Source organism: Pteropus medius, unplaced genomic scaffold (assembly GCF_902729225.1).
Source record: "Pteropus medius unplaced genomic scaffold, Ma_sr-lr_union100, whole genome shotgun sequence".
NCBI classification, from domain to species: Eukaryota; Metazoa; Chordata; class Mammalia; order Chiroptera; family Pteropodidae; genus Pteropus; species Pteropus medius.
In genome coordinates, this window is record NW_024349798.1 from 16338277 (window position 1) to 16359380 (window position 21104).

General features: G+C 47.6%; 1 protein-coding gene across 4 annotated transcripts in view; it reads left to right on the forward strand.

Moving 5' to 3' along the window:
• IQCK (IQ motif containing K) overlaps window positions 1–21104 on the forward strand; it is an 85671-nt gene that overhangs the window by 48644 nt on the left and 15923 nt on the right. For 2 of the 4 annotated variants that reach the window (XR_005657879.1, XM_039885489.1), the window contains one exon: window positions 12075–12186. The exons of 1 other annotated variant lie outside the window; for it this stretch is intronic. Coding sequence is in view for 2 of the 3 variants with exons in the window: in XM_039885489.1 (XP_039741423.1) it covers window positions 12075–12186 (112 nt within the window). In the remaining variant the exon portion in view is untranslated. Of the gene's footprint in view, window positions 1–1211; window positions 1410–12074; window positions 12187–21104 lie in introns of those variants that run through there. One more of the 4 variants, XM_039885491.1, reaches the window with a different exon arrangement.

The window sequence follows — 21104 nt, forward strand, 5'->3', positions numbered from 1 at the left end:
GTGACTTGACGAGCAGTCTCTGCCCGGGGCCGCCCTACTGGGCCCTCCGTATGGAAAGATGTAGTTTCTCTGTGGAATCTTCTCGGTGTTTGCTGGCTCACGAATACAGTTTCAGTTCATTTTAATCATCGCATTACCTTCCCAACCAGACCATTCGATCCCAAAGAGGCCTTTTCTTCAGGCTCTCTTGCAGGTATTTGTGAAGCTCACAGGTTCGAAACAGGTCGTGAGCATTTCGTAGCACACGGAAAATGTCTCTAAGCTGTTAGGGTCGAGGCCACATGTACGGGTCCCATCGAGCGAGTGTGGCATTCTCGTTTTAGGTCGAGGGTTCCATCGTCAGACCGCGAACATTGGAAGTGAAATGTTACCAGCAGTGACCGCTGCCACTGCCGCCATCTCCCTCAGAGCAGCTTCACGCCTTCCGTCGACTCGCGGCTTCCTTTGCTCCTTCCATTGGACGGACACGTGTGGACAGCCTTCTTCTTGCTAAGGACAGTGCCAGGTGCTGCAGAAACAGGAGTCCTCCATCCTTTGAGGAGCCCAGGGGCAGCGACAACAGGAAGAATGATGATATTCAGAGTAGTGGAATCTGTTCTTGGTCACAGAATCTAATAGTGGTGCTGTGTGCCAGGCAGCACACTAAACGTCTTACAAGCATTATCTCCTCTACGCCTCATGCTGATTCAGTAAAGTAGGCAGGTGTATACTACTATCGTCTCGTGTCGGGGAACCAGCCGAGGCCTGGAAACCCTGATTTGCCCAGCATCACACAGGGTTAAGCGGTGGAGGCCGAGTTCAAGCCCAGGTCCGATTATCCTCAGAACCCCATCTCCCTCCTTTAAGAAAAATGTTTTGCATTTCTACCAGCAATGGATGACAGTTTCGATCGCTCCATGTCCTTGTCGATACTCGGTATGTCAATCTTTTTAATTTTAGCCATTCTAGTGGGTTGTAGTGGTATCTCATTTTGTGTGTGTGTGTGTGTGTGTGTGTGTGTTTTAATCAGCTTTATTAAGATACATACAGTAAAATTTACCCTTCTTATTGAACAGTTTCTCAACTTTGACAATGTTTACAGTCAAACCACCCCCGTAATCAAGATATAGAACATTTGTATCACTCCCCAAATTTCCCTCATGCCACCCCTCTGCGGTCAGCCCCTGCCACTCACTGATCTGTTTTGGTCTTTGTGGTCTTGCCTTTTCCAGACTGTCATCAATGGAATAATTAAATATGTAGCCTTTGAGTGCGGCTCCCTTCACTTGACCCGAGGCATTGAAGTTGTCCTGCGTGGTTGCACGCATCCGCGTTCCTCTCCTTTTTTTGGGTGCTGTTCCACTGTAGAACCCCAATAAGAGGGAGCCGTTAACCCCAGCGATGAATAAACACATGTGAGTTTAACATAAGCCTTAGTTATTCCTGTGGATCGCAGCGGCCTCAAGCCTCACGATGTGTCAAGGTCGTCCGTGAAAGACTTTATTTTTGAATTCTAATACCCAGGGCCTCATCCCCTGAGATTCTTGTTTAACTGGCCATGTGAGCATGGGAGATGGGCATTTTTTAAAACCCCTCACGACTCTAACATGCAGCCAGTGTTTAGACCCACTGATGAGTCGGAATCGACTTTGCCACCTACCAGTCGGATGATCCGAGACAACTCACTGAAACGCAGAATCTCAGTTTCTTTCTTTTTAAGTTGAGAAGAAGAATAGCCGCCCAGTCTAGCTCACCAGGTTATCATAAGGACCAAAACGTAGTGACAACACATGAGAAAGTGTTCCGTGAACTGTAGGTGCAGAAATGCACGGCATCACGATGGCTATGAACATGTGTCGGTGTCTTTCCTATTTGAAAAGTACCAGAGGTTCTGTTTCCTAGAGAAAGGTTTTAAAGACCCAACGGAAAGAACAGTCATTCAGCGTCAATTTTACGTGTGCTATTAGAAGATGGTTTGATAAACGAGAGTAACTGGAATGCTAACAGGCGGATGCAGATGAGTGGGGTGAATGCACTCCCTTCCGAGACCAAGGACAGCTGGCAGACCCGGGCACCGCTGTGGGCCGTGATCATCAGCAAGACGGAGTCGGCGGGTTTGCAGACCGTCAACACCGGTGTAGCTAGAAGGACAAGGCGAGCAGAGGCCCGGCACCAGGAGGCAGCTGCAGAGCACAGCTCCTGAGCCGTTCCGCAGCGGCGTGAGGGAGGGGAGGGCCCCTGGTGATGGCCAGATGTCGTAGGAAGTGAGATGTCATTCTACGACCACGTCTGACCGCCTCTGAAAATATGGCAGGGAGCAACATATCAGTTTGGGTATGGGGGAGAAAAAAAAGGCCATCTTTGTATGAAGAAGTCTTTCACTGATATTTTTGTTGTACAAGAGCAGGCACTCATAAACAAAAATCGGGCCATGTGGAAATAATGTCTTAGTTTGGGCGGCTGTGACAGAACACCACAGACCGAGTGGCTTAAACATTTATCTCTCACAGTTCTGGAGCTGGGAGGTCCAAGATCAAGATGATGGCGGATTCGGTGTCTAGCGCGTTCACTTTCTAGCTTGCAGATAGCTGTCTTCTCTCTGTGCCCACTCATGGCAGAACGAGAAAGAACAGGCTCTCCGCTTTCCTCTTAAAAGGGCACTAATCCCATCGTGACAACCCCATCCTCGTGACCTCATCTAACCCTAATCACCTCCCAGAGGCCCACTCCCCGATCCCATCACCCGGGGGGTTAGGCCTTCAGGATACGAGTGGGGGTGCAGGGAGCCGAGACCTGCCGTTCACAACGAGCGGTTTAAGGTCAAACGTGAAACGCCTCCCCTCCTGTTCTGCCCTAAACCCCGTCTCCCAGGTGAAACCATTGCCGACGATCGGAGCGCGTCTTCCCCGCGGCTCTCCTCCGTGCCTTGGCTACACGTGAGCGTTTACGGGTGTGCGATCGTGTCCTCGCCCAGTGCGGGATGCATCTTCGTAACTGGGCTCGCGCTCGGCAGCCCGCATCCCGCCTTTCGTTCCGCGCTGAGCACAGCCCAGCCGTCGGCACACGCGGGGCTGACCTGCGTGTCTGCATCCGAAGGAAAGCACGCCCACGTCGTTTCTCCCAGCACGGAGAGGACCCTGAGACAGCAGGCCCGAGGAAAACTCTAGGAGCTGGCGCCCATTTTTCCGTCCTCAGCAAGTCCCGGGATGAGTGATTTAAGGACCAGCTTCCCTCTTCCTTCTGCTTTCTCGTGAGTCTCGGCCTTCCCGGGTTGGTGGTCAGCGTCGCAGCTTTCCTGACTTCCTCTTCCTCCTTTCCAGATTGGGGCGTCTCCTGGTGCAGCTGTTCCAGGCAGGGGGGTCGGGGTGCATTTCCTCCCTTTGTGTGTGTCGTTAGCCATCTCTCTGACTTTTCTCTGGGGACAGCCGCCCAACCAGGTGAGCCAGCGTTATTTAAAACGGCCCTTCCGTTCTCAGACAGGGGTTGTAGCTTCTGGATGACTTCTGATCTGGTGAAGAGGGACAGTGTCTGGCACAGAAACAGCGGCGGACAACGTGGTGTGAGTCACATTTTCCTTGTGAAGGACATACTGCCTAGAACTGTTCAGGGCAATTATTTTTTTAATACTTCGTAATTTTTCAGGCTAATTTGAAGGCAGTACAGCATAAGGGTAAGCAAGCAGCCCTACCATTAGATCAATTCATTCACTGATATTAATTCACTAGTGTTGAGTACCTACTATGTGGCACGCAGGCATTGTCCTAGATGCTGGGCATTCCGCAGGGAATGAGACCAAGTCCCCGCCCTCAGAGAGCTGGTGTTCTTCATAGACTGTAAACAGATATAAATAAACACATAATCTAATGTTGAGTAGTGGGCTGTCACGATGCTGCTGCTTAACAAGCCACCCCAACACTCAGTGGCTTACGGTGTGTATTTCTATGTTACACGTCTGCAGATCAATCAGCTTTCCGCTGCCCTGGGCTGGGTTTGGCTACACTGGCTCTAGGCGGTTGCGTTCAGTTTAGTTTTGTCCTGGGGTCTGTCTTTCTAAGATCGCTAGGCCACCAGGGGCATGTTCTTTTTACGGCAGAGGTCAGAAACTCTCAAACGGGGTGAGCAGAAACGCACACTGCATCTTAAGGCATAGACGGGACACTGGCGCCGGCCACTCACCCACACGTTCCATTGGCCAAAGCGCGTCGCTGACCAAGCCCCATGCCGGTGGAGCCGAGGGGTGCGCTCCTTGCCGGACATCATCTACTGCCAAGAAATACCCTGAAACGAAAGGAAGCGAACTAAAGGGAGAGGGAATGGCAGCTGCTGTTCTGGATGGTGGCTTTGGTCGAGGAAGGCCTCTCCAAGAAGCTGTCATGTGAGCAGAGAGCTGGATGAGGCTCATTCTAGGCGGAAGGAGAAGCATGCGCAGAGGCCCGCGGGGGCAGGAGGAAGCGAGGGGTATCTGAGGGCCACTTCGAGGGTCAGTGTCGTTGATTAGAGGGAGCTGGCGATAAGGGAAGGGAGATGAGAAGACCATCGGGACCAGATCCTGTGGAGTCAGTTGCAAGCTGTCATCTGACTGATGAGAAGCGACGATAGCGCTTTAAGCAGAGGAGTGACGTGATCTGATTTATTTTCATCAGGAAACGGTGGCAGTCAGCACCCACAATGACTCCCCGGTGATCCCCGCCTCCGGGGATTCCCACCTCTGGGGCGTCCCTTCCCACAGGTGTGTCAGGGTGGACACGTGTTACCAGTAGACTATGGCGGCAGCGATGGTGTGCCACTTTCAAGATTAGATGATGAAAGACACTGCAATCTTGGAGTCTTTCTCTCTGTGTCTTGGATCATTCACCCTGGGGGAAGCCAGCCCTACAGAGATGCCCACGTGACGGGAAACCGAGGCCTCCAGCCAGTAGCCACGTGAGTGAGCCATCTTAGATGCAGCTCCTCACCAGTCAAACCTTCAGGTGGCTTTCTGTAGGCACAGCTCACATCCTAATTGTGACCTCGTGAGAGACCCCGAGCCAGAACCGCCCAGCTTAGCCGCACTTGGATTTCTGACCCTCAGAAACTGTGCGAAATCGTAAGTGTTTATTGTTTTAAGCCGCCAAATTGTGGGGGTCATTTATTACGCAGCAATGGAAACTAACACAATAACTCAAGCTGCTGTAGATTGGAGGAGTTTTAAAGCAGATGCAGGAAAAAAAAAACTTTTGCAGTATCTACATCCTTGCTACTCGAATTGTGGTCCGTGGACCGGTGGTATCGTCATCACGTGGCAGCTGGTGGGAAATGCAGATCTAGGCCCTACCCCAGACCTCCTGAATCAGGACCTTACAAGATCCCCAGGTGATTCTTTGCACGTGACAGTTAGAGATGCAGCACTGTAGGTGGCAGCGTGGACAGGTGGAGCGCCATGCTGCGGGTTTGAACCCCGGGTCACCAACCCTGTGAACTTCCGTAAATGACTTTAATTTTTCCAAGCCTTAGTTTCCTTTCCTGTGAAATGGGGATGCTCATGTCACCCCGAGCTGCCTTCACAGGGTTATATGTGAGGGTTTAAATGCAATGGCACGTGGTTAGGGCCTCACACCTAACTCTTAGCCCTTTACTGACCTGATCTGATCTGTGTATTTTCTTCCCTGTGAATATATTCCTGACCATTTCCTGATGGTTTTCCTTAATTTTTTTTTTTTATTCTCTGTCAAAGAAAATCCCATCAAAGAAAATCCTGTTTTTCAAAATGTCCTTGAGCTCCCCAGAAAGACCTTTGTCTGTGCCCAGCGTGATTCCAGCCATACCCCAGAATGAAGGCGCCTGGTTTCCATCATCAGTTTCCAGGCCCAGTTCTCAGAGTAATTTTCAGGGCCACCCGGCAGGGCAAAATAGGCCACAGCACTATAAATAGTGAGTTTGGGCTGCTTGGGACCCAGCTTCCCAGGCCAGGCCCGTCCCTTCCCCCTGCCTGGCCCTGGAGTTGTTTAAATGCACTCCGAGTTATATCTGCAAGTGGATTTTCTTGAATATGCCCAGAAAATGCTTTGCCAACTTCCAGACTATCTACAACGGCCCCCCTTTTATTTTCTCAGTTACAATGTGTCTCAAATATGTGACGAAAGCTAATAAATCAAACTCCTAAGGTTATCGTGAGGAATAAATGAGAAAATCGCAAATTAGCGGGACCGGCTACCTAATCTGCAGGACCCAGTGACAATTAAAATGCAGGGCCCCTTGCTCAGAGTTATGAAGAATTTCTAGATGGCGGCAGCGGAGCACGATGACGAGCGAGGCCCTTCCAAGCCCACGAAGCAGGCCCTGTGCGTGGGGCACTCGTAGCCGGTCCGGCAGCTGGGACCAGCCAAGTTCCCGACTTCCCTGGAGCCTCTTCCCTTAAAGGACCAACCAGTTTCCCTTCAGGGTGACGTTTATGGGTAAATTGCACAGCTGCAATTTAGTCCTTTCTGCTGCTCAGTCTTAGTGACTTAAAACCAGAGGAATGGATCTGTTTTTCACGATTCTGCAGATTAGCCGGGTGGCTTCTTGACTCACTCACATAACTGTGTTCGGCCAGTGACCGGCTGGGCTGCGAGGTTTAAACTCGCCTCCCATCTGGGGCCCGGGCGCTGGCTCCTTCGGCTCTCCTCTCCATGGCTGTCATTTGTGGAAGGAACATTCCAAGGGGGCAACAGTGCACGCTTCGAGCCTTCTCGAGGCGCAGACTCTGGAATTTGCAGTGTAGCCCTTCATTAACTTCTGTTGGGCAAAGCGAGTCACGAGCCTTGCCCGGATTCCAGGTGCGGGGCACAGCCTCCCCACTTAATGAGAGGAGTGGCAGAGTTTTAGAAGGGGCAGGGGCCCAGGGAGCCATGATCATCTGGGGGCACCGCATAACGGTTCTCAAACAGAATTATCTGGAAGGCCTGTTAACACACAGATTGCTGGGCCCCACCCCGAGTAGCTGAGTCAGTAGGATGGGGGTGGGGCCTGAGAACTTGCATTTCAAACTAGCTGATGCTGCTAGTTCGAGGACAGTTCTTTTAAGAGCCACCGGTGGAGGGGCTGAGTGGCCGCACTTTCGATCTTCGGCTCACAACCTTGACTGCAGGTTAGACACATCTGGGCAGCTAAAACTACATCAACGCCAGCTCTGGGTATGAATGGTCGAGAAGAGATCAAAGCATCGTGCGATAACATGGTCTTCGGCATAGCACACTTTCCTGTAATTTAACCCTATAAATCATCGGAAAGTTCACCGAATACTTCAAATCCTTTTGCGACTTAATCATTCCCTGAGTCTTTGGGTAAGCAAGTGCCAGGAAAAGCTGGATGAACTTTATCTCAGTTGTCATCAACTGAGCTGTTGGAGGAGATTCCGTTTTTTCCAAGGACGTACTGCGACGTGCTTTATTATTAAAGGAACTTTAGTAAAAAAAAAAATAGGCGTGGCTTCCTGGGAGAAGGCCTTTCTAGAGCTGCTGAAAAGACTCTGCCGGAGAGCAGCTGCTCCGTGAGTCACACAGACCCCGCCTCCCGACCACACACGTACAGCCTGAGCCTTCTCGACCTTAGTTTTAAAGATTTGCAGTCATCGACTGAGCAAGAGCTAGGACAAAGTCATACAGATGTTAGGGCAGGAAGTCTTGTCACATTAAGTTTCTTCCTCACAGCTTCTTCCCTTAGGAATTCCTAAACTTTTCAGGTCATTAAATCACCTGGGTCTCTCGCTAAACACTGACGCCTCGCTTCCGCCTCCTATGGACCGAATCAGAATCTGTGGGGTGAGAACCTGGCATGCTATGTATAACAAGTGCCCCAAGTGATTTCAGTACCATCAAGTAAATTGGGTTAAAATAGTCATATTTACGTAATACACACAGAAAGATGGAAGAGGCAGGAAGGGAAGCTGGGTGCTACAGTTCTCATGCCCATTCAAGGATAAGAGCAGGGGTTGGCAAACCGTAGCCTATATATAGACCAACTCTGGTCTGCTGCCTGTTTTTCTAAATAAAGTTTTATTGGAACACAGTCCCGCCTCTTTTCAGACATTGTCCATGGCTGTTTCTGTGCTATAATGGCAGAGTTGGGTCACTGGGAGAGACTGTATGGCCCGTAAAGCCAGAAATATTTGCTCTCTGACCTTCTACAATAAATAAGTTTACTGGCCCCTGGATAAAAGACAAGGCCTCAGACCTGGGCAAACTTGGAATTAGAACTAAAGTGATTATGAGCTCAAAAGTAATCTGCCTCTGTGCTGGAGGTACAGGAAACACAACAATGAAAGATGGAGACGGATATACAACACAAACACCAACCCCACGCACAGTGGCCTTGGAAAGTGCCCTCGCATTGTTAATATCAGATAAAACAGGCTTCGAGACCAAAAAAAAAAAAATTGATCAGAGAGAAAGAGGTTAAGAAACTTAGTGATAAAGGAGTAACTTTTATTTTTCTATTGGACTAGAATTTTTTAATGCTTTTCACAACCCACTAAATTGAATTTACTCCTCACTACTGAACTGCAACCCAATGCTTTAAAAACGGTGCCCGAGACCTCACTTCTGCTCCTCACCACGGTGGCAGCAGGCCCGCCGGCATCCCACAGAAGAACACCTGTCACACCTCTACAATAGTGGAAATACGTGATAGCCACAGATTTTTAGAATTAGTTCCTAAAGACAGTAAGGAACACTTGTGACCACCAGAAGGAGAAACTGACTTTTCTTTTGCCAAAGACCTGAGAAGAAATCACAAAGCTTCACTCACAGCGAGAAAGTCGAATTCCTGAGAGAGTTGGGAACTCTGACGATTTCTTTAGGTAATTGAAGGAGATTTCGCAAACATATATTTCCTTTCTGTTGGAATTTGCTTTTCTCGAGGATAAAATCCTTCCGCACAGTCCTTAGCATGTAAAGTCGTGGCAGAGACGTAGTAAGAACCTTCTATGAGGAGTCTCATACCAGGTTGGAGGTTCACTCGTGAACGTCACTGAAGGGCTGTCCACTGTGTCACTCTCCAGCATCTCTCCAGCAACTGTGATAGATTAAGTGTCTTCCTCCAAAGCAATTAGAAAACCTCCAGGGATTCATCCAGAGAGGGTGGCTGTTGCTATGTTTTGGTCTGTTTTGCCAAGAAGCAAGGAAAACAACTGAGCTAAGAGGAATTGAGAAGTACGGATCTGTGAAGGGTAATTTCAAAATCCCAGGCAAGAGCCTCTCTCTCCTCCCCTGCCTGCCAGCACTGCCTCGAAGCTGCACTGCCCTTGACCGGCTGACTGAAGCCTAAAGTTATACAATTACAAAATCATCGATGTGTTCAGTAAATTGTAAACCCTTGGGAGGAGGCCTCCCTGCTGATTTTATGAATCATTGACTTCTCAGCTACTTGGCTCCCTGTCCTAACAGTAATTGTAGAATGTGACCTCAGAGCCCAATCCAGACTATTCTCGTTACGTTATTAATTGATTTAAGAAATCGCTCACAGCGAGAGCTTACTGTGTGCCGGACGGTATCACACCTTGTTTTCACACCAACTCCATGAAGGAAATATTTGTATTATCTCCTCTTCACAGACGAGGCTAGCGAGGCCCAGAGAGGGTGAGTAACTTCCTGCGGGTTTCTCAGCTTGCGGTTTGCAGAGCTGCGGTTCAGCTTCAGGCTTTCTGACCCAGCGTTGGCTTCCCTCACCAGCATGCTACCCTGTATTGGCTTTCGTGGGAGTGTTATATAATTAGGAGAATTTGATTGGCTCGTGGGTATTTTTTCCAAAAAATTCACATTCACGTAATAGGTTTTCTTCCCGATCTTACTCCAAGATCAAGTATGCAATAATGTGTATAATACTCAGTGATCCTATCTTGGAAGAGCCCGATGGACCCCACGTGGTAATTTAAAGGAGTGAAAAGGGCCTCAGAAGGGAGCCTCTGTTTTGCAATGAAATTGTTTATGCGTTAAACATTACACTGCGCTCTATGGTATTTGCTGATTGGCACAACCACCGCCATGTAAATTGATTCCCTAATCATGACAATAATGACCCGGATTAGCCCAGTTCAAATGGGCGACGCTTTCCTCAGGGCTCACAAAAGCCTTCTCTAGCAATCCAGCCTTGCCTGGTAACGAGTAGTCAACCGACAAGGCTAAATAACAACGCTCTAGCTCCCAAACAATCCAATTCCAAAAAACATGGAGTAAAAAGTGAAAGCACCCCCGTCCAATTTCACCTTCTCCCGGAGGAACCCACAGTCCTTGTGCACCCTTCCAAGCTTTCAGAATAAACCAGTCGTAAAGAAAGAAGCTGACGATGATAAAACATAGTCAACTTGCTGATGGTAATTAGTGTTAACCTTCCATTAGCGATTCAAAAAATCCTTCCCGTTTCTTCTCATTGAGGGTGTTGGCCGTCACTGCACAGAAATGTGGGCAGTTCTGTGTGCTGAGGGTCCTGATGAACAGCAGCCTGTGGGAAAGCTGTGGATCAGCCCTTTCGGCCCCGCGGGAGAGTTCAGGCTTGCTCGGGCCACAGCGGATAGATAACCCTGCCACCTTGGGCAGAGACGTCGAAGGCACCGAATCTCATGACTGTGAAACCTTAGGAAATACTGTAAAAACATTGATTTGGAATTAGAAAGATTTGGGGGATTACCTTATGTTTTACGACGTTCACATAGGGCTGTTTTTACTCTCTGAAATTTGTACAACTATATTTTGTATATATAATTTTTAAATAGATATTTATAGATTAAATGTGTATATATGTGTGTGTATATATTTTTTCTTTCTTTTTTTCTTTCTTTTTTTTTTTTAAAGCAAGAGTAGCTTCCATTGGTAAGTTCAGCTGGAAGCAGTCTTCTTTATTTTGGAAAAAATGAATTACTAGAGTAGTTTTCTTAAGTAAAGTACGTCGTGCCCTGGGAGAGGGAGTAATAAATAGGAAGGACTTTATTTTTCTTGAGTTTGGCAAAGCCATCTCCCCAAACTCCTCTTGGTGAGTAGAGCTTGGGGGCGCATGAAGAACCTATAAACTTCCTGGAAGGAAAGGGTTTGAGGAAACCCCAACATTTCTTCCTGAGGTCGCTGCTTGTGAAAACCTCTGAGGCCCCTTCTAGAAGACCATGGGACTCTTTGGAAACTAAGGCAAGAAGGTAAAATGTTGAAGGATGTTTCTCCGAAAAAGATTTATCAGTGGCCGTCAAGCATGCGAAAAGATGCCCAGCGTCATAGCCACTAGGGAAACGCAAATCAAAACCACAATGAGATGCCACTTTATACCCATTAGGATGGCTATAATAATAATTTTAAAATAACTAATATTGGCAAGGATGTGGAGAAATTAGAATGCTCATACATTGCTGGTGGGACTATCAAATGAGGCAGCCACGTGCAAAGCAGTCGGTGATTTCTCAATAAGATCATGGTAAAATTACCATATGACCTAGCAATTCCACACCTGGGTATATATCTCTTTTTTCCCAATGCCTAGCAGAAAAACCCCCATGCGGTCGACATGCAGACAGTTGGGGTTAAACAGAAACGCGGTTGACGCATGAACTGTCATTGATCTAGAAGTACCTTTCCAGTATGCAGCCACCAGCTATACACGGCTGTTGAGCACTGAAAATGTGTCTAGTCCAAATCGAGATGCACTATGAGTATAAAGTACATACCAGATATTGAAGACTTAGTATGGAAAGCAGAAAGTAAAACAGTCTCATAAATAATGTTTTTTGACATTGATTACATGTCAAAATGATATTTCGGATCTTTCAGGTTAAATAAAATATATTCGTAGAAATGATTTCACCGGCTCGTTTTTACTTTTTAAGATGAGGTTGCAAGGACATTTTAAATTATGCGTGTGGCTACGTTATATTTCTGTTGGACAGCACTGCTCTAGAATGTTCTCAGCCTACCATGAGAATTGCAGTCATCGCACAGCCTCACTGATGCTCAAATACCACGTGAGCTTTAGGAGTAGAGAGCATTCATTCAGAATCGAGAGTATATCCACTTGGAAAGGGTGCTCCATGCAAGGTTAGCGAGTGAATGCACAGAAGGACGTGGGCAGGGAACTAACGCTCTGTGGGCATTTTCCAGGTCCGCTGTGATCCCGAGATTCAGGAATTGCGCCAGTGGCAAAAGAAGCTGCGTGAGAACAAGCACATTCGCGAGCGAGTCAGAGTTTTCTGGGCCAAACGAGAGCAGAAAGGTCAGTGGTTGGATCCGATTCCCAGCGCCGCGCCTCCCGAGCTTCTGACCTGACGTTTCTGCGGGGCGGGCTCCAGGCCTCCGTGTTCGTGCTGAGTTCCCCCCCTCCCCCCGCTTCTAATGGTCAGCCAGATGGGAGACCGGAAGGAAGCTCCGGATCCCCAGTTGTTTTGTGCCCTTTAAGATGTCGAGTCCCCTCGGCCTGCATGTCCCAAGCTCTGAGCGACAAGGGACGTCCTGCTGATTCACGACCGTGCCTTCGTTATTGGTTTATTCGGCCGTTGTGTGTCTTTCTCACTAGTCTGTGTGCTCCCTGAGGACAGAGACCTTGTCCTAGTTCAGTGCCTGGCACCAAGGGAGCACCCAACAAATAGTGGCTGAATGAATAAGTGAGCGAGTGAACGAATGAATGAATGGCTAGATTCTGAGGCATCAGCGAGCCGGCGTGCAGACGGGGGCTGGTACGGAGTTGGCGCTCATCAGGTTGGCGGCTTTAGTGTCCCTCGTTCAGAAGCAGCTTGAGCTGTGACAATTTGGCCCTCTCTTCCCTGCATAACCACCATTTGATGTCACTTCAAAATTGGAAGACAGTCAAGGCTGGAATCAGTGTAAAGGTCCGGGAAATGCGCTGTGCCTGTGTATTTCTGTTACTTAGTCTTTTGAGTTGATTTGCCATCCACTGACTGATTGTATGGCTCGCTGTTTGGCGGGGGGAGCAGGCCGGGTTTAATGTGTGTGATCCAGGGGGGCAGCCGAGGGGCTCGGGAGCATTCCCGCCTCCACCACCCGTCGCTCGCATCCCTTGCCACCTCCTAGAGCTCCAGTAGGAGCAAACAAGACGGGACTTCAGTCAACGCCCCAGCGTGAGCCCATGGATAAATCCCTGTTTACGAGGAGACTGTGAAATGGCCCTTGGGTAAAAGAGCCAGTTCTGAACACCGTCCCCAGATCTGTGGTCGTTTGAGAAGGAAGTCAGTGCAGCACTGTGAGTAACAGACCGGGCGCGGGGACTGGCCAGACACGTCGTGGGCCATCCTCGCTTTTATCTGGGTGATCGTGAGCTGGTTAACTTCATCAAGGCCCAGTTTTCCCACGTACAAGATGGGATGAGTTTTTATAACGAGCCATCTTGTATGGTTGTTAAAAGATGACAAGAGATGATCTTTAGAACAAGTCCTTGCACATAGTTCCCATAAATGCCGGTTATTGTCATGACTGGCATTATTAAAATATCCGCGCGCTTTGAAATAGTCTCAGCTTGCTTTCCTCCTCGAGATCTGAGCTTCTTGGGTTCTGTGTGGGGACCGTGCTTGTCTGACTCATCACGATGCTCCCACGCCCGGCACAGACCCGGCAGGGAGCGGGCGGTCCATATTTGGTGGACGAAGCCCCGGGCTTCGTTTTACAGATGAAGAAATAGAAGCCCAGGAAGGTCAAGGGGCTTCCCCAAGGCCACAGAGACAGTGGCGAGACTGAGGCTGGGGTCCAGGCACTCCCTTTCTCTGTCCAGTGTTCTAGCACATTCTCGGGGGGAGGTGCAGAGAGACAAGGTGCTCTCTTGGATTCTCCCACCAGACCCAAACCCCAGGATCTCCTGGACGTGACACGCGGCTTATCTGATTTCCTGTGACCGGGGCTTCCGGTTCTCAGTCTTAGTGTTTGTGTTGACCGAGGCTTCTAGGTAGGGGTCGAATTGCAAGTTGCAAGGGACAACCTGCTGCCGCTAAGTGAAGTGGAGCTTTCTGTTCCCTTCAAGTGTCACTGAGCCGAATTCGTTACGCTCGTTACTCCCCGTGTTAAACCTTATGATTCCGAGTAGCATGGAGATGTAGAAAATAAATCCCCAGCCAAGGTGACACCATGATCAGACACCAAAGACCTGTGATGAAGCAATTCGAAAATGATCGGTAAACATTTGCTAGTCCTTGTTTAGATCTGCGATAAGACTGGTGTTTCCAGCTTCATCTAAAAAACCCATGAACTCATCTACGTACAAATCCGGCAAACGAACATAACGTATTTCTTGAGGAGATGCCGCTTTATCCATATTGTGCGCCGGTATTTATAGTATGAATAAACTTTGCCAGGTTGGTTTCTTGGAGCAACCTTGGTGCAGACAGGAGGTCTGGAGGGTGGGGTGGGGCGGGGTGGGGTGGAGGAGTAGCATCAGCTGTCAGGGCAGAATCATGGTCACTTACAGCCCATCTCATGTTACACTGAGTCAGAGACCTTCCCAAACAGGATTTTCTTCTGGAACAGAAATGGTGTGAAATTATCCTCAAGTCCTACCCATTGGGACAGTTGCAAGAATTACTTTAAAATGTGTGTGACAAGAATTACACCGATGTAATCCAAACGAAGATGCCTACGACATTTTTGAGTTGTGGTCAAAAATCCCTTCTCAATTAATAGCATATTTTTAGCTTCATATAGTCAGTAATTGCTTTCAAATGTGCTTTGAAATTGAATATCCATATTTTATTCCAAAATCTAGTAGGAGTAAGAAGAAAGAAACCATAGAAATTGTTCCTATATCATCAGATTACATTTCATTTATATGCGTATATATGTATATATATATTCAGATTCTATTTCTCGGGTACGTATATACTTTATAGGTGTTTCAAATACTCTTTAAATGACTTTACCACTTTTTGATATTTTAAAGAAAAGGGGGTAAAAGCAGTTGACGTGTCAAAGGAAACAGATCGTGTACTTTTGTTTACTTTTTTATTCCCTACCTCATTCCAAGAGTGATTCGTAGTGGCTGTAGAAACTCATATAATATTTGTAGGTAAATGTGGTAATCAATTCGGGAGAAATTAAGAGACGGGGAGAAGTAAAGCCGCCGAATGCAGTAAGCAGGATACTTACTCTAAAGCTTACGCTCACTGGAGATTTCCCAGAGACAAAGCGGAGCGGGGAATAGGGACCTTTACATAATTCACAGTGTTCACACACCGAGAAGATAAGCCAGTCGTTCAGGAAGCACTGGGACCTTCTCAAATCCATAATGCAGCGTGAATGGGAACCTCGGAAATGTTCCTATAACAAGTAGAAATAGGGCTCTGGGCTTCCTAGGAGCCACGACGATGAAGGAAATAGGATCATTACATATTTATTGTGTCCTCGAGATTTAAAAAGTTTCGTGGAAGCACACTTATTCCCAGAACTAAGATTTTTCTCTCATAAAGAGGACGCTGTGACATAGTGAACACCATCCTTTCTCTACATATAATAACAAGTTTCTCATAGCAACATTTGCTTCTGGAGAGAAAGATGAAAGCCTGGGATGAGGGTGCGGATGAGACAGAAATTCCTTTCCCTGATTTTAAACCTAGAATTTTAAGTTTAGATCGTGATGACAAACCTTAACTATTAGGATTGGGTTTTAAGGATAGTCTCAACATAAGCACCTCGTCTTGGCCACACACGTGCTTGTGACCTTGGGCCGCTCCTGGAACTTAGTTTCTTAGAGCAGAGACGCGTGTCTGGAGCTAAGTTGTAGCTGTAATGTGTGGAGCGTAAGGCACGTGGCGGACACTGTGACATAAGGAGCACATTGTTTCCACGTGGTCCTCACACCTGCTCTCAGAATGAGGATCTCATCTCCGTTGCACAGACGAGGAAGCTGGGGCGGGGACGGTGCACGACTCACACAAGGTCACATAGCCAGGAGGGCCAGAAACCAGAGATCTGAACCCAGACCCGCCTGATGCCAGAGACCCTAAGACTGTCTCATGCCATGATGCCCAGTTACTGTAAGCCCGGTGCCCAATAGGGCATGTTGGCCCAGTAGGTAACAGGACCCCCAGGCTGGGCAGTGGGCAGTGTCTGGCCGTGTTCCCGCCATGCACGCTAACACTGAAATGACCACAGGCCACTGGAATGGGGGAAGTTTGGGGAAAGGGGAGGCCAAGTCCCCAGATGATGGGGCTGCAGCATCTCTAACCGTGATTCTGGGGGACATTTCCATCAGAGCAGGAAGCCAGGGGTAAGCGGACAAGGAGAGGACGTGCTTCTCTCCCTCCCAAACTCCCTTCCCACCTAAGATGAGGAGCAGGGAAGGGCTTCACCACCAAAGAGGGTGCCCAGGCACGGGGAGCACTCTGTCCTGTGGCTGAGGAGGCGGGTCCTGGCATGAGCTGTTACCTTCTGTGATTGATAAGCCTAATCTATCACACAGCGAAAAAGGTCAGATCTCAGTGACCCATTTTCCAGAGACTATTGGGTAAGTCAGCTCATAGAGTTTCTTTATCAGTATATAAATAGATACACGCATGTATATTTATAAACACGCAACCGTATCATGTACAGTGTACTGTAACTTGCTTTTTTCTTCACTTGGCCACAGATCTTTGATATCTTTTCATATCAGTATATATAGATCTCTGTCTCATTATTTTTTGTGGTTCCATAAAAATGATATACCTGTACCAGACTTTTTTTTTTTTACAACCAATCCCTATGAATAGATATCTGTCTCGTATTAGGAACAATACTCCCAGAAACATTTTTGGAGATATAGTTCTGCTCACTTATAGAAGTATTTCTATAGGATAAATTCCTAGACATAGAATTTCTGGGTCAAAGGCCATGAACATATTAAGCTCGGACAGTGACCACCATATTGCCATTTAATAAACGTCACATCGGTTTGTACTTAATGTCATCGACCAACTTGGGAACTTTGGGTGGGTGACGTCATCTTTGTGCTTCATTTTCCCTGCTTGTGAAATGAGAGTGATTATGCCTCGGGAATAATTCTGAGTGAGGTCATTGCTTTCATGATATCACGGCTCTTTCAGAAGAAATACATCTGTCAATATGAGGTGTCACTTTCATTTTAATTTTTTCTCTCGTCTCCCCTCAAACCTTAGTTCCTTCTCTATTTTAACAGGCAAAAGAAATTAAAATTTGATGAAAAGAAATCCAGTGATTTCACACCTTGCTATTCCTTTCATCAGTTCTGGGTTTTTTTTTAAGACTCACCGGTGGGTGGGGACATTTTTATGTCATCAACTTTCCTACACATCTTTTCATTTCAAATTCGCAGAAGTCTGCACAGCTACGATACACCTTCTATTGAAATACTCTAGGATGCCCTGCTATTCTGCTGAAATTAAAAAGGAAAAGGAAAGATGCTTTCTGTTTTTAAATGGTCTTTCCCAAAAGTTCACATTTAAGTTTATGTAAATGGACACGTCCGGCCTCCTCAACTTCACTCCTTCATCCGGTCGTCCAGCATCCTTTGCGGCTGCGTAGATGCAGGATGCTTTCGCAGGAGCAAGACAGAGCTACCAACTTCTGGAAGGCGCCGGAGCCCGACGGGATAGCGTTTCCCATTTGCCGACGGCGTGGAGTTGCGCAGGCTGCGTCACCTCGGTGACATTTCGCACGACAGTGACGTGGAAATACTAACATTAGCAACTAGCCCGTGGGGTTTTTGTGAGGGTGAGTTGAACCGGAGTAGTGCCTGAATCATCATCATTAGTGATCGATAAATGGAAGCTATTATTAGTAATATAAATGTTCGACAGACGGTTAACGCATGTTGTTAGTAAGAGTATCGGCTCTGGGCTCTGACAGATCCGGAGTCCGGCCTCCTACCATCTGTGTGGCCGTGAGTGACTTGCTCTTCCTGTCAAGGCCCCGTTTTCTCCTCCGCTATATGGAGATAATTAGGGTGTGTCGCAGAGGGCTCCTCTGAGGATTAAGTCAGATTAAACACCACGTGTGCTATTAAATTGCTCTCTGGCACAACGTGGATGGTCAATTTAAACTGGCGGCCGGTTTTGGTAATATTTTTTAAACTATCAAAAATGAAACAAGTTTTTATTCCACGTAGTTTACATCGGTGGTTCTCGGTCTTTGCTGCAGATTGGTATCCCATGGGGGCCATTTAGAAAGACGTGTCAGGCTAGAGGCCAGAGAAAGTGATTACACGGGTTTATTCTTAGTGGAGAATGTGCTGTAACCACATCAGCAAAATCCTAAAGCCGTGGATTAGCCGCAGGATCCCGGTAATAGCTTCGGATTCAGAATCTTCCTTTGCGAGGCTCTTCTCACTAATGCAATTTCGTTTGGATTAAAATTCAAAGGCTCTGAGTTCCTGGCCCAACTCTGCAGTTTACCAGCTAGATGGGCCTTGCTTTCTCCTTTGAAAAACTGAAGAGGTGAACCAAGAAATCTCTGTAAAACGGCAAATCTGGGAGGCGTTGGTTTGCTGTAGGGCCTGCTGCTCCCCAGGCGAGAGGCCTGGGCTGGGCACATCCACACGCTGGGGAACTCTGGGTCGTCTCGCTGGTAACTGGGTTTGGTGGTTTGGTCTCAAGACTCACGGTGAGAACAGTGGGTGGGGATCTTCCGGGCTTTTGTTGGGAGGTGGGGGGAGGTGGGAAGAGTTGAGGGCCGGAAAGCAACTGGGAAGGTTGAGTTGGAGAGCGGAAAAGAGCCAAGAGTAGACCGGGTGTCTGGCTATTTAAGAGAGTCTGGGAGAATATAGCAGTGATGTCGAAAGATTTTTGTCTGATGATATCTTTGAAGAGTGAGAAGTATACGTTCTAGATTGAGAGCCTTTTCTATCGCCACATTTGGGTCTGTCACACCCAGGGGTGACTCTTTCGAATGCACGTTGGAGCCAGGAGAGAGAGGGCGGTGGGCAGTCGCTCCCGCCATGTGGCGTCCCAGCCTGCGGGATAGTGTGGCCTGTACCCTTAGCTTCCAAATCTTGGTTGTCTGCAGAGATCCGTGGTCCTCATGACAGTTCTGATGTACTGAGTGTCCGCTACGTGCCGGACACCTTACGTGTATTATTTCTAATCCTCACAACAAATTGAATAAGTGTAAACTATTATTACCCCCCCATGGAGAGGTAACTGTGTCTCAGAAGTTAAGTCACTTGCCTTTGGTCACACGGCTGCTAAGCGGCAGAGCCGAGGATGTGTAGAACGCTCTGCGACATCATACTACCTGGCTGTCCTCACCACCTTTCCGTGAGTCCGCGAACAAGTAGGCTGAGAGAAAGATCTGGAATCGGTGCTCTCTGCAGGTGCACCAGAAGGTCCAAGCAGAAACGAACGCCACACCGTAGCAAGGAAGGAAGGACTGACGCCTGCTGCCACATGGAAGAACCTCGAAAGCATCATGCTAAGTGCAAGAAGCCAGACACATACTGGGATGCTGTGTTTCCACTTACGTGAAAGGTCTAGAAAAGGCAAAACTGTAGAGCTGGCAAGTAGATTAGTGGTCGCCCGCAGTGGGAGGAATGGCGGGCAGTGACTGCTAAAGGGTACGGGGTTCCTTTTTGGGGCGATGAAATGCTGTAAAATTCATTGCGGTGATAGTTGCACCTGTCTGCGAATGTACTGAATACCATTGAAGTATGTGCTTTCAATTGTACGGTGAATTCTATGGCATTAAAATTATATCTTGGTAAAGCTGTTACCAAAATAAATAAAGACGAAGGCACAGACCAGCTCCCACGCGTTAGGATGGACACCATCAAAAAACGGATAATGCGTAGCGGCCAGAACATGGAGAGGTCGGAGCCCTCGTGCATTGTTGGTCGGAATGTCAAATGGTACAGGTAAAGGGATTCTTGCAAAAAAATTAAAAATGGAATTACCAAAGGACCCAGCAGTTCTACTCTGGGGTATATACACAAAAGAAAGCAGAGTGTCGACAGGATATTTGTACACACATGCTCACACCAACGTTGTTCGTGACAACCCAAAGGTGGAAGTGCCCCAAGTGTCCATCACTTATGGATAGATAAGAAAAATGTGCTGTATCCACACACTAGCAGGTCAGGCAGCCTGAAGAAAGAGGTTCTGAAACATGCTATAACATGGATGAACCTTGATGACACTGTGCTAAGTCACAAAAAGACAAATACTATATGATTCCACTTACATGAGGTACCTAGAGGTGTCAGATTCATAGACACAAAGAAGAATAATGATCGCCAGCGGATAGGAGGAGAGGGGAATAGGGAGTTACTGTTTAACAGGCACAGAGTTTCAGTTTTACAAACTGTAAAGAGTTCTGGAGATGGGCGGCGGTGATGGTCACACAGCAGTGTGACTGTGCTTAATGCCACTGGACTACTGTACCCCTCAGATGGCTAAGATGGTAAATTTTGTGTTACGTGTATTGGACCACGATTTTAAAAATTGGGAAAAATTAATGAAGGCGCAGACCCCAAATTACCTCACGGCTTGCTCTCTCGTCTCCATCAGGCTCTGCTTAGTCTCGCCTCGTCAGCGAGTCCTCCCCGGTCACTCTGTCCTGCTTGTCCCATCTAACGTGTTATCTGCAGGGGGACTCGAAAAGAATCGGCCACTTCCAGAGTTTTATTACAGCATGCCACATCTGGCAGGCATAGATGAAGAACTTGGTGTTGGTGCCACCTCTTCTTTGCAGCCGTGGAGAAATAAAGAAACACATGCTGGCTGCTTTTCACCCACGGCGATGATGAAGGATGGCTGGGTGCCAGGTCTCCTGTGTACGTTACCTCGGTCTACATATAGAGTATCAGTTACGTTGTAATTACTGTGTCACTTCCTTTCCAAATTACCTTTGACTACATAATATATTTAATAATATTATATGTAGCCATCGATTCATTTTTAAGTGTTTATCTTTTGAATCGCTCGGGATTTTAATGGTTTATTTTACTGTCTGTGTGACTTCACTAGAACGTAAATTCTATGACAGCAGAGACCTTTTTCCTTCCTGTTTTGTTCGCTGCTCCATCCTCAGCACCTAGAACAGTGTCCAACATGTGGTGGTTGTTCAGGAAATAATTGTCGACCGAATGAACAAGTCTGAGTTACACAATTCCATTCCCAGATCATCCAGCTTAGTAAACACTCTATGGACAATCTAAAATAAACAGAATGTTTTCCAAGCAAACAA